This window comes from Leptonychotes weddellii, chromosome 14 (assembly GCF_054177405.1).
Source record: "Leptonychotes weddellii isolate Sample4059 chromosome 14, ASM5417740v2, whole genome shotgun sequence".
Classification (NCBI taxonomy): Eukaryota; Metazoa; Chordata; class Mammalia; order Carnivora; family Phocidae; genus Leptonychotes; species Leptonychotes weddellii.
In genome coordinates, this window is record NC_138382.1 from 24,807,474 (window position 1) to 24,820,824 (window position 13,351).

Sequence of the window (13,351 nt, forward strand, 5' to 3'; positions counted from 1 at the left end):
GAGTTGTAGAGCTGGCTGGGACCCCGGCTTGGGAGCAAGAATGGATCTCATTTGGTCTAGGTGGGTGCTGTTCACTTAGCAATCAAAACAACATGATTCAATTGCACCTTTAAAAAAGTGCGATTCTCAAGCCCAACCGCTTTAGGTCTTTAAAGGGAGAAAGCATAGGGATAATTTACAATACGCTATAAAAAGGTTAGCCCTCACCACCGCCTGGAGACAGTACCCTCTGCCCTCTTCCCAAGCTCTGCCTAGCAGGCCGTATTGAGCATCCAAAGGAATGGCTGAAGACGCTGAAATCAATTCTACAATAACCCTCCTTGGCTCAGATACTGGCAGTGCTGACAATCGCTCTGTCACGGTGGCAAGCGATTTGCATGTCTTTGGCCAATGGGGGAAAATGAAAAGCAGGGAATCTCTCAACTGCCTGGTCCTGTTTTGACTCATTATCTGAAAAACACAACCTCCCAAACTACTGTAAAAAATAAGACTTGGAACAAATTCACGTTAGTCTCGTGAGCATGTTAAAAAAATTATATTAACGTCGTGCAGTTCTCTTTGCCTTCCTCAAAAGAAGAGGTCAAATCTGGTATACACACATGAACAAAATTCTAGCAACAAAAGTCAATGCCAGAAACTGTATTGAAGAATTTTCAGTCAAACTCAAGTTGTTTGCCATTTCATGCAAACGTCCAAGGAAATTGGCTGCTTAATCTTTACATACAAGTGTATTGACTTAAGACCAAAAAAGGCACTCAAATCTGTGTTTAAACAAGCCTAATTAAGTGGTAAATTAAGACAATCATTTGGATAACTTAAGCCAAAAAATGTTGGGGGCCATAATTATTTGGGTATTTCAGCAAAAGCATTTTTTGCCTGAATTGTGTGGATAATTATCTTGATTCCCCACTTCACTTTGCATGTGTCAACATGGAATAAATGAACAGATGTTCTTGGAATCACTGAATACATTCATATTCAGTTGGTAGTTAGGAACAAATTTAAGCCATTTTTTTTTTTCTCCAGTTGACTACTATTTCCTAGAAATGTTTCTAAGGACAAGGTAACAAATGCTAAGAAAGGCATTTTAAAGCACAATTCGATTATTTATGAAATACTGTGAGATGTGATTAAGCATTGATAAGTTTATTTCATATGCCAAATCAAAAGATGGTCCAAATATGGAATTTTACATTATATTCTCAAATGATGCAAAATTTACCGGTATAGTAAAGCCATAATTTGTCAATAAGTCAGTCTAGAAATTCCATCAACACTCTGATTTCACTTGATCATCAAACTAACCACCATCCAAAAAAATAGCACTAGAAGCATCAGCTCCCGATTTTATAACATATTTCCCATTTCCTAATGTGCACCCATAAATTCATACAGAAGTTCCCGAGTCCCCCATTTGAATTGTTTGCATCATTTTATAGGTAAAAGCCGGATTTGGGAGGCTGCCCCAGAAACAGTCCATAGAAGAATTTTAAGCATCACTTAGAAGTCAGTGAAACATGTTAGTGTTACGTAATAATCTAACACTTTAATAAAGTGAACAAAGGGAACTTGTGGAAGCTGAACATACCAAAGACCGAATGGTGAAAGTTTACAAAGGGCGAACACCCACTAGCAGCACCTCACCTTGGAGCCAGTCTCTGAAGTAGTGCAGCCACATTTTGGGAAGCTGTTTATTTTCTTCCAACATGACATACTTCACATTGCTGAAACTCTTGTGAAGGTCGTAAAGTAAGTGCTGGATATTTGGGTAGTCTGCTTTCTGGGTGACTATATACATGTTGTAGAAAGAAAAGTATTTGAATTGTGCAGCAATAAAGTCATATTCTCTGGTTTCCCGAGGCACAATGTCTGTAAGGTCCAGCCCATCGCGCACTCGGGTGGTCCCATAAAGGCTGACCCCCAGCAAGCCCAGAAAAAGGAAGATCACCACGACCTGTAACACAGTAAGAGGCATAAGATCAGAGCCAGAGGACAGGACCAACTCTCCCTTGACAAAAGCAAGCTGTTTGGTTCAAACCTCACTTTTACCCCCAAAATGGCCCTAATGAAGGATGTAGGGGTCATTCTCCAGAGGGAAAAACAAGTACTCATAGTAATCACATTTTCAAACAAGCTCATGAAAAACAAAATGTTTAAAACATAAGGAGTTCATCTAAATTCACAGAAACATTTGCTACATAGAGATTCACTCCTGTAGAAGATGAGCTCATTAAAAGGGCCCCACATGCTAAATGGACTGACTTTTTAGGAGGTCTGAAATAAGTCACACCCAAAGAAGCAACCTGATGAATTCCAAAGGAGACGGTTTTGTTATTTCTTGAAGACAGGAAGAATCTTCTGTTTTGGTAGATTACCTTGGCTTTTGGTTTCAAGAGGAAAGGAGCATAGTGTTTCTCAGCAAAAGATGAAAGTGTCCACTTGGTGCAGGGGGGCTCAAGGCAGTGGAGGCTGGAGTCGGAGAACTGGGAGAGCAGGTCCCTCGTGGAGCTGGTGCTCTCGGGGCTCTGGCAGCTGAGGGTATCCTGGGTCATGGTGACAGGCTGCACGGAGATCTCGGAGCGTGGCTCGGCAGTGGTGTAGTATACATGCGTGTGGGGGTCGTACTCTGTGCGGAGCTGCACTGTGGACTGCATGGTGATCTGGGTTTCATGGGTGAAGCTGTGGCTGCTGTAGGGGGGCGGGGGGCTGTAGCGGGTGTTATCATGAGTCTCCGTGTAGGCCTGAGGTTCAACCTGAATCACTCTGCTGACGCAGGGGCTAAGAGGGGAAGATATGTTGCAATGGTATACTGAAACAGGGAAACAGTCCTTTCATTTTTGCCAGTGACCGACAGTATCCATTTTACATAGCTCTAATTTAGAAGAAAAATATCACACTGTTGAGTTCCACAAACATCACCTGATTTAACCACCTGGACACAAGACACTAGTAAGTCAAAGGAGACCAAATGGATGGCCGATCCTGAATTTGGCTGGCAAAATCGAAGTTACATGCTGATGAACCCCTTTCAAAGCACAATTCCTAAAAAACACACAACCCCTCCCCCCAAAACCCGACAACACCCAAAGGGCTGTATTTTTTCTGGATGGTTGGTTTTCAAACCTTTGTTCTGCCTGAATCAACAGAGATATGACACACTCCCAATAATCAGACAAAGCGATCCATAACAGAAATAGTGAGCGTGTGCATCACAACCCCAGAGCTGTGAGTCTTTAGTCAGGGGAGGGGAGAGCCTGTGACTCAATATCCCCAACAAAGCATCCTCCATCCATTATCTCCTCTGCCTCCATCACACTGGTAACAAGCTCTGTTAGCTACATTTTCGTCCAAGTCTACAGGCTAAAGAGTTCTCTAAACCTACCACCCTGCACCCAACAAATAAAGGCCATAGCAGCTCATGAAATTGTACCTTGTAAAACAGCAGAAAATATCCAATCTCCTGTCCTCACGTCGATACAAATCCATGCTGAGAATCGCAGGAAAAATTAGCAGAACCATAGCAAAATTGAATACCACTACTACGGCTGCCTGGAAGCAGGGGGAAAAGAAAAAAAAGTAGAGGTCACCAATATGTCTCCTCCCAGTCAGAGGACTGCTCTGAAAATAAAAGAGGTTTTAAACAACATCTTTCTCTCAATTCCCTATTGAAGTGTTTAAACTTGAAATAGATGTTGGAGTTTCTCATCATTTTGCTTCTCTTCCATCATTAAGAGACCATTTGACTAGAACAGGCCCCATCATTCTGATTCTTTTCATCTTTTAGAATTTCATGAACCCATGATGTACAAACACAGGAATAAAATGAGCGTCTTGCTAGCAACCTAACCAAACCAAATCTACAAAGGCAGAATACAGAATATACTTGAGATGTTTTAATTGAAAACAAACATTCCCCATTCAGAACATTTCTAAGAGTTTCACGCTACTCTGATTTTATACTCAGAATATTTAGACGTAAAGTGGATTGGGTATATCAAAATGTCACCTTTAAAACATGAAATAAAATTTCAAACACGTCCCCTGAGGTTTTTAATAGGCACATTCCAAATAGCCTCTGGAGTAGCCTGTGGTGTGTGCGAGCACAGTAACATAAAAGGTCAAGGAGAGTAAGGCAGAAAGAAATTCCTGTGTGTGATTATAGTATGCAGAATAAATAAGTACAGATTCAAAAGTCACTCCATAACCTAGAATAAACATGGGGCTAGATTCTGTAGTGCTTTGGCAAATCTCCTGCTGACCTAGTAAAAATTACACAATTGGGCTGTTAATAGGGGAAAGTCAACAGAGGACAGTTGAAAGGGCTCGCCCATTCAGACAGGAATGGAAAGAAGCGGCACAATAAAAAAAAAAAAAAGGAACTGGAATGCTAAGTAACCAAGAAATCATCAGAAAATTTTTTGAAAATTAAAAGGTCTCAGGAAGTTTTTCAAAGAACTACTTAGTTCTAAGACGTCCTCCAACTGGGTAAACGTCTCCGGGTGAGAAAAGAAAACCTGCTTGTAGCAGACACCTAACAGAATCAGAAGAGAACTTTGCAAAGGGCTTCTGATAAAAATTGTGCATTTATGCTCAAGGTGAAAGAGCAAGGCCAAGGTCTGGAAAGGTACCTTTCAATAATTAATTCCCTGTCAAGTCCACAAAACCAAAAAATAATCAAGAGTCTCCTTCTAAAAATTGCCTAACTCCTCTCTTCTCAGTCTGCTTTGAAATTCCTCATCATCTCAAAATACATGAAACCTGTGAACTTAACCGCTCTAATGAATGGTCTTTAAAGACCTAAAGACTAAAGGATTCATCTTAGAGACAAATACTTTAAAAAGAAAAGGGAGGACACAGAGAAAAATAAGACAAAATCCTGTTCTCAAGGACCACCACAGCCAGACCTACCAACAAACTACAATTCAGGCTAATAAATGTAGTAATAAAAGCTTGCATAGGGTTCCAGAGCAGCTCAGAGGGGGAAGAGTACCCGGGGGGGGGGGGTGTGGGTGGAGGGCAGAGGGTGGTCAAGGCAGGGTCTCAAGGAGGTGTAGAAGACAAAAAACAGGCCTCTCGTGGGGCCAGGGAGGAAGGATGTGCCATGTGGAGGAACTTGACAAGCTGTGTCTGAGAGGGAGACCTAGAATTCTGTTGGGGGCAGAGAAAAGGGGGAGTACTGGGAGACCAGGTAGTTAACACACAATTCTTCAATCCCCACAGCAACCAGGACAGCCATTATTACTGCTCTTGACACAAGTACCTAACAGACTCCGTAGTACAGAGGATGGTCACCTGCCGGCAGTCATGGAGTAAATCAAATTCAAACACAGGCTTGATGTCAGTGCCCTCAGCCTGACTGCGACCTGGGAGTTCTTGTCACCTGGTCACCTCCTGAGGGGATGGACATGGGCTGGGTTCGGCCTCCTGACCAATCTGACCACAGGGGTCCTGGCAAAGATGGGTCTGATTCTCAAGGAGATTTTTCCAGAAAATTCAATTCTGGAGGTGGAGTCCTTTCAGCTTTTCTTTCTATTATAGGCATGTTTAGAATTCGGGGGTGGAACGCCGACAGAACACTCTCGGGCATCTCACTCTGGACAACAGTTCCTGAGGATGCGGAACCCAAGTGGCCCAGATGCTCTGGTAGGAACAGCACCGAGGCTTCCACAGGGGCTGGGGACACATCTGATATCAGCTTTATCCCCCGGAGGCGTCTGTGGAGGACACGAAGAACCCCCCAACTCTTAAGTGCAGCGTCCTGTCCACGCTCACTGTCCGGCGGCATACTGCGTACACAGGGAGAACATATTCTGACAAGAAAACGGCGCAACTTCAATGTCCCATTCAAGTGCACCCAAACAGTAAAGACCAACAAGCTGCAAGGACTTCTCAGCAAGGGAGAAGGGTCATTGCGGGCACAAAGGGGAGCTTAAGACATTGTAAGAAAATCTATTGATGGGGATGATTTGCACTGTCAATCAATTCTAATTACTGTACTAGAAGGAAACGTCCCCATCTTCTTTGTTGCCCCCCAACCCCACCCGCAGCAGAGCATCCGTGGGGGCCCTGCTGACACACTTGCAGAGCACAGAGACAAACTGACCCTGCCCAGAGGGCCCTCATCTAGACCCCCTCACTGTGTGGAACAATACGGCGTTCTGTTCTGGGAGTTTCCATTGAAGAACACCATTCAATTATGCAGGGCTTTGGTTCCTAAAGAATTAGACGGTGCCACTGCTTTCTGGTATAGAGGTGGCATTTGGTCAGATGGATGGAGACTGACAAGGAAGTCTAAGACGGTTTCTCTGGGGGAAAAAAAAATTCTATTTATTTTGATAAAGCTAGACAATTGGAAAAGTTCCACAAAGAAAAATCCTAAATTAATATGGATTTATTAGTGTACAGAACCACTGTGGGTCTCTTTCTTTTGAGGCTTAATCTGTAATATCCTGAAAACACAAACACAAATGGATACCCAGAGGCACAACTTAACACAGTTCACTAAAAGAAAGAGAAGCTACATCATGACAAACTTTGAATGTCAATATATTTAAAAGGAAACCAGTGTAAATTTCTGATGGCTACAGCAAAAATCATGGCACATTCTTTTTCTTTTCTTCTTACATTTTCTTCTTTTTCTTTCTTTTTCCTTTTATTTTAAGTTTGTTTTTGACAGAGAATGAGCCAGTTATTATGGGGTCTTTCATAAATGAGGACTCCTGGAAGTCCTCAATTTTCTAAAGTGGTACCCCAGGGGCTTGGAATAGAAATGCAAAACTCACAGTACTCATTTCATCTCGGTAAGGTGCTTACCTTGGGAGAACTTTAGCGTACTGGATTTTCTAAAAGGCGTAAGGAAAACTCATGTAGCTTTTCAGACCACCACACCATAGGATATCATTAAAGGAGAGTATGCCTTGATGAATCATCAGTGTGTACTGAGAGAGGAGAGGAGAAAATGAGAGAGAGACACAAGAAGAAATGAAGGAGCGTGAGGCAGAGCAGAAATAAAGAGCAGCGAGAAAAAGGCAAGCGGAAAAGGAGAGAGGCGGGAGAGGGTCCCACTGTTAGAGGAGGGGGACAATTTCTCAACACCGGCATCTGCTGTATGTATAAGCAGCGAGAACGGGAGACTGCAGGTGGGTGTGCAGATGCCCGTGCAAAAAGGCATTCTAGAATGGTAATTGTACCAATTCTTCAGCGGGCACTTTTCACTTATGTTCCACATCACTGAGCAGTTAAGCAGTTAGACATATTTTCATTTTCCTGTGCTTCGGTCGTTCAGATTTAACCTTAGTCACTAATTCACTTACTTCTTCTACTTTTAGATATTTATAATAAACCCTTTATTATTTTCATTTTTTTAGTATTTTTCTTTTGGGGGGTGGCGGTCACAGTGATTGGTACAAAAATCTTTTCTCATGTTCTATCTTACACTAAATATTAAGTAAGTCTAGTGTCCCAAACACAGCTGGATCGTTAGTTCCTCAGGTCTTCATTAGCCATTGGTGAAATGAAATTAATTCAAATATGAAGACTACAAAAGAGTGAAGCGTGTTGACAAAAGCATAAAGAGAAACCTAATTTATGATTTGTCAGTTGCTCTTCCTGGTCACAATCACCTTTTGGTGATTAACCAGAGTAAAGCAGTAGGAAGAAGCTGGATGTAATAACAGCTTAAAAAGTGACACCAAGGGGCACCTGGGTGGCTCAGTTGGAGAAGCGACCCCAGCTCTTGATTTTGGCTCAGGTGATGATGTCAGGGTTGTGAAATCAGGCTCTGCGCTGGGTGTGGAACCTACTTGAGATTCTCTCTCTCCCTCCCCCTCTGCCCCCTGCCCCTCTCCCTCTCAAAAAAAAAGTGACACCAAAAGTAATTTCCCTTAAAACCTGGCCATCTCATAAATTACACATCATACTGTAAGAGAAAAAGGGGGGAAAGCCACCGTGTCTCTCTTGGAAAATAGTTGAAGCTTTAAAATGTGAATTTAGGGGCGCCTGGTTGGCTCAGTCATTGAGCATCTGCCTTCGGCTCAGGTCATGGTTCCAGGGTCCTGGGATCGAGCCCTGCATCGGGCTCCCTGCTCCGTGGGGAGCCTGCTTCTCCCTCTGCCTCTCTCTCTCTGTCTCTCGTGAATAAATAAATCTTTAAAAAAAATTTAAAAAAAAATGTGAATTTAATTCACAAAACTTCAAGAACGTCTTTGTAATACCAAAACCTGAAAACATCTGGGGCTTAGGAAGGTCACATCCCAGACTGGTCAGTTAGCTGTCTTCATCCGCTGTACTGACAGATTCCAGGATTCCTTAGAGTTTCAAACAGCAGCAGAGCCATGCCAGCACTCCCGGCCGAGCACAGAACGGACCAGAGCTGTGTCCCCAGCCTCGGGAGCTCTCCATTCTTACCGTTCGTGTAAGCTGGCTCTCTGCACAAAAGAAATATCCTGGTGGCCTCTAGGTGTGGAAGGGCCTGGTTTGGGAAGAGAGAGCAGAACAATGCAGGAGCCAAACTGCTCTGCAGAAGGAGGGCAGAGGAATTTTGAGTTTTCTTGTGCAGCCTGAGAGGGGAGTAGGAGACCAAAAGAAGAGAGAAGAGATGGAGGAGACTGTGGAGAGACTAAGGAGAGACGTGACAAGCGAGCGCCCACCAACAAACCCCCTGCAGGCAGAGAATGGCCGGACGTTTGCACGGTGGAAGCTAATGCGGCAGATCCTCGAACAACATGGGTTTGAACTGCATGGGTCCACTTAGAGGCTGTTTCCAATAAACATGGTGCAGCACTCGAAATGTATTTTCTCTTCCTTATGATTTTCTTAATAACATTTCCCCCCAGCTCATTTTGTTCTAAGAACACAGATTTAACGTATAAACGATGCGTTAATTGATTATGTTATCAGTAAGGCTTCTGGTCAACAGTCGCTATTAGTAGTTAAGTTTTTGGGGAGCCCAAAGTTGTATGAAGATCTGACTGTGTGGGAGGGGTGTCAGCAGCCCCAAACCCCATGTTGTTCAAGGGCCAACCGTACTCAGTTCTAGGTTACCGCCTAGCTGGTCTCTACTGCAGCCTCTTCCTCTGCGTTGTACAACTGCCCTGTGTTGGGGCTGCTTTAGGGAAATAGAGAGGGTGGTGTGCTGGGGCTGAGGTGGCCAGCAGGGAAGGGAGTAAGCCCAGAAACCCAGTGGGATTCAGAAGCAGGCACGGCCAAGAGCTGGCTGCACTGTGGATGAAACCAGAGGACTTCCCGCTATCTGGAACGGGGGCTTCTCAGCATCCCCTGCAGAGTGGCCCTCGTGTGGTTTTCGTCTCACTATAAAGGGAAGGGCCACTCCCTAAGGCACCAGGTCTTGGGGATACCCGGACCCCAGGCATCTGGGCTCTAGGAATGAAAGGAGGGGAGGAGCCCTGGCATGTGTTTTAGAGGGAGTGTCGGGGCTGTTGCTTTAAGAAGCTTCCACCCTGAATGGCCCCAGATGCGGACAAGCTACTTGTCTTCACGTTAGTGGAGAAGGGAGATGGGATGCTCGGCCTCCGTGCGGTGCTCGCCATGGATGTGACCAGTGCAGACTCACCTGGAGGGAGAAGGCCCGCAGGGCGGGAATGGGGATCAGTGCGGCCATGAAGAAGGCGGTGACATTGCTGATGGAGGTGAGGGCCACACTGGCTCCCGTGCGCTTGAGGCACTCTCCAGTCCTGTCCTGAGGACGAGAAACCACGGTGCTGAGAGCCGCACAGCGCAGGGGCCCCCAGATCACAGATCGTGCCAACAGTCCAAATTCGCGACAAAGTGGGACAACAGGTAGTTTATCGTGCTGACGTCAGGGCATAAGGAAGGGCTCTCCCCGCCCTGCCCCCCCGACACTGGCATCGAAAACGTTTTCAGGACTATCTACACGGTCCTGCGTTGTACCTGGCTACCACATCCAAAGCACAAAGCTGCAAGACCATGATTTAAGTCAATTTTTAAGATTTAAAAGGTGTGTGTTGGGGGGGCAGGAGGGATGGGGACAAAGTGACCACAAAACCCCACAAAAAACCCAGAAAAGCAAATACAGGCTTTGGAATAATCGTTCTGCGGTTCTTCTGATTTCTTTTACTTATTTAGAGCCAGTAAGATGTCACTGACTTGGGACTGAAATATTTACTAGGCCAGATTAAAGAAAATTAAAGGACAAATACTCAAGAACAGAGGGGATTTTGGCTGGCCCCAAAGCTTTCTTCTTTTGTTTTTCTATTACCTCAAAAGGGATTCTTTTATTCTGTCCTGTTTCACTAAATGCATGTGCCAAAAGGAAAACATCATCCACACCAACGCCAAGAGCAAGAAACGGCAAAACCTGCAGCGAACACAAAGGGCAGCGCATTAAACACACGAAGTCCAATTCAGATAATTCTAGAGCCACTGAGAACACTGCCCCCAGCAGCTACCCCAAGGACAGCTCACATCAGCTTACGGTGAAGAACCTAGTTCCAAGAGTTAAGATTCCCCGGATCTAGCCGTTTTAGCTCACAGGAGGTCTTACCCATTTCTATTTTTAAGCTCCGCTATTTTATTTTTAAAGCTAATACATGGGAAGGAAGCTAACTCATCAAAAGCAGTGGTTCTCAGAGCATGATCCCTGGACAGGCATGGTTGAGAACTGGTAAATAGAAACTCTGGGGGCGGGGCCCGGCAGTCGGAGGTGTGGCCAGCCCTCCAGGCGACTCTATGGCACACTCAAGTCTGAGAACCGGGGCATGGCTCTAAAGGACGGTCTTCACTGCACTGGTAAGTGAAACATCTCTACGATCAACAAGCCCGTGCAGACCTTCCACCCCCCGCCAAGTGCTCCTCTCTGAGACAGCACCCCCCTCTGAAGTGTGGCATCCTGGCGGTAAAGGCCGGAAGACCCTGTAGGTGACATGGACACATAGGAGGCGGCTGGGCCAAGCCCGCGGAGGGGTGTTTGTCAACAAACAGTGGATAGGTGGCTCCCTTAGTACCTGAGTTGTTGCAGCGTTAAAGGAAATCCCGATCAATGAGCACAGGCCCAATCCTGCAGCCACGGACAGTGCAACCAACAGGACGCCAGCCAGCCCCACGGCACCCTGGGACTTGGAGCAGTCCCAGCGCAGCATGGTTAAACAGGCATAGGCAAGCTGCGAGCAGAACAACGGGGTGAGGGGCAAGGGAAGGAGTGAGGAGGGGGAACCGGGGGAGGGGGGAGACACAAAAGCCCAACATTAGAACGTGTAAGGATTCTAATGTTTTCCCCCACCCATCACCCCAAATCAAAAGGTAGAACTAATTAAATCCAACAACAACAACAATTTACATTACAGACATCACACGGAATGATACGAGTCAAAGATGGGCAAACTGCAAATGGGAGAAAATGCTTTACACGACCACTTTTGAAATCGTTATGAAGCCGAGCTCTCTCTGTCTTGGATGCACGTGTGTGTTAAGAGCAGTTAAAAAGCAGGAGCGGTCATGGAAAGGTAAAAACTAAAACCAAACCCACTCGCGCCCCGCCCCCCCCCAGGAGAACTGAATTGACTGTTACCATCAGTAGGTAGCCACTGGCCACTCGGATGACACTGACATCAGAGAAGGACTTCAGGATGTCGTCCAGGGTCGTTGTGGTAAAGGAAAGCACCTTCTGAGTGGAGTTTGGAGCGACACTTTGATGAACCACCTGTGGTCACAACATAAAGTCCCAAATGGAATGAGAGCTTCAATAGCACAGACCTCGGGGGACACGTCCCCTCCACTCAACCCTCACTTTTTTCTGATGCCTTAAAAAGAGCGCTACATGATTTGGGTTTGAACTTGGACTGAGGTGACATGACCCTGGGCCCGGGACAATGAAGGCCACCGCTCATCACGTGAGAATGGGGTGCCGCGGTGAGCTGGCCTCATCTCTATGTACCCTCACCTGAGACTACCTTCTCCTCTCCATGGCTCTACAACAGATCTGCGGTCCCATCGGCTCCCCTGCCCCGCCCCAATCCAAATCGACTCAGTCTTGTGGCCACTCCTCCCCACTTCGTTTGCTGGCCACTTTTAAAAGGTCACATGCAGCTCAGTAGAGGTCACTGCTTGGGAAAGGCCAGCTCCTGTCACATGGCCTAACCAAGGGGATTGCAGCTGTGACCAGATTCTATGCTTTGCTAATGTTTTCCAGACACTTTTTCTTGCTAACCCAGTGTTTTTTTAAACACTGTTACGCCTTCGCCCTGGAGTTCACAACTGGTTACTCAGAACGTTTCAGGCGTCCCAATTAGAATTAGCCATCAGCCAGACACGAAGGTGTTCCGTATCTAGGAAAGGAAAAAAAGTTCTCACCCCACCAGGTCCCCAAAATGACCATTTGTTTTGCAAATAGATTCTAATGAAAACAAATGTTCTAAAACATGGCGACAATGAAGTACGTGGTGACTAAGGGGTCTGTACCCAGATTCCAAGGTGGGTGTCGGAATGCCGCCGATTTACCTCCACGTACGTCCTCTGCCAAGCCTCCAGTACGGCGGCTGCCTTGTCCTCGTTCCAGTTGATGTGCGAGACATACTCGTACCCCTTGAAGTGTTCGTACATTTGCTTGGGAGTCATTAACTGAAACATGGTCTGCAGAGCGTGGGCACTGTGACAGGGTGGCAAAGACACAACATCAGCGTTTCCAGGAAGTTGTCCTCGCTGCTGAAAATCCTGAACGCGCGCCCCCACCTCACTCGCGGCCATTCTCTCCTTCTACTTGAGCACATGTTTCCATTAAACGGGACCTGGATGGTTATTTTACTCAATAGATGGATGTACCATATTAAAGGTGTAACCTTACAAACCTTTTACAGATAGACCCCAAAATTAAATTAATAAGCAATTTCCTTTCTCAGTTTCTATTCAGCGAAACAGGGAGGGTAGGGGAGTAGATAGCTTGACCAGATACGCTGGGCTCGGCGCTACATGCTCGCCTATGCAGAAATCCCAGCCGACGGCTCTCCCAAGGGAGGGATCTCAGACGGAGAGTGCCTGACGCTTGACCGAGCGGAGTCCGCAAGGGCACAGGGGAGAATTCTTCGGCAGCCGTCAGTTGTTGGTCAGTCTGGGACAGAGCTTAGCTCACACCCCTCCACCCTATTGCTCTGACCACTGTTGCCTGCCTGCCTTACGCTTGCCCCCACTTTCTACATAATCGATCTTCTAGTCTTACAGTCACTAACTACAGTCCCGATGAAAACAGCCAATCTCCCCCTGAGAAACTCCCCACAAGGCAGTTTTTCGAGCTGGTCTGGTCCACTAGTATTTCCTAATATTCTATTACACCAGACTGCTGGCCAGGAGAACAGTTAAGTATTAGTACAAGTACACTCGC

The 13,351-nt window shown here is 45.9% G+C and overlaps 1 protein-coding gene across 5 annotated transcripts in view; it reads right to left on the reverse strand.

Moving 5' to 3' along the window:
- PTCH1 (patched 1) overlaps window positions 1-13,351 on the reverse strand; it is a 69,540-nt gene that overhangs the window by 22,053 nt on the left and 34,136 nt on the right. For 4 of the 5 annotated variants that reach the window (XM_081802930.1, XM_081802928.1, XM_081802931.1 and 1 more), the window contains exons 8-15: window positions 12,475-12,622; window positions 11,546-11,677; window positions 10,983-11,138; window positions 10,238-10,336; window positions 9,572-9,697; window positions 3,431-3,549; window positions 2,376-2,778; window positions 1,645-1,954 (exon numbers count right to left, since the gene is read on the reverse strand). In XM_081802930.1, coding sequence (XP_081659056.1) covers window positions 1,645-1,954; window positions 2,376-2,778; window positions 3,431-3,549; window positions 9,572-9,697; window positions 10,238-10,336; window positions 10,983-11,138; window positions 11,546-11,677; window positions 12,475-12,622 — 1,493 coding nt within the window. The remainder of the gene's footprint in view (window positions 1-1,644; window positions 1,955-2,375; window positions 2,779-3,430; window positions 3,550-9,571; window positions 9,698-10,237; window positions 10,337-10,982; window positions 11,139-11,545; window positions 11,678-12,474; window positions 12,623-13,351) is intronic. The other variant, XM_081802929.1, reaches the window with a different exon arrangement.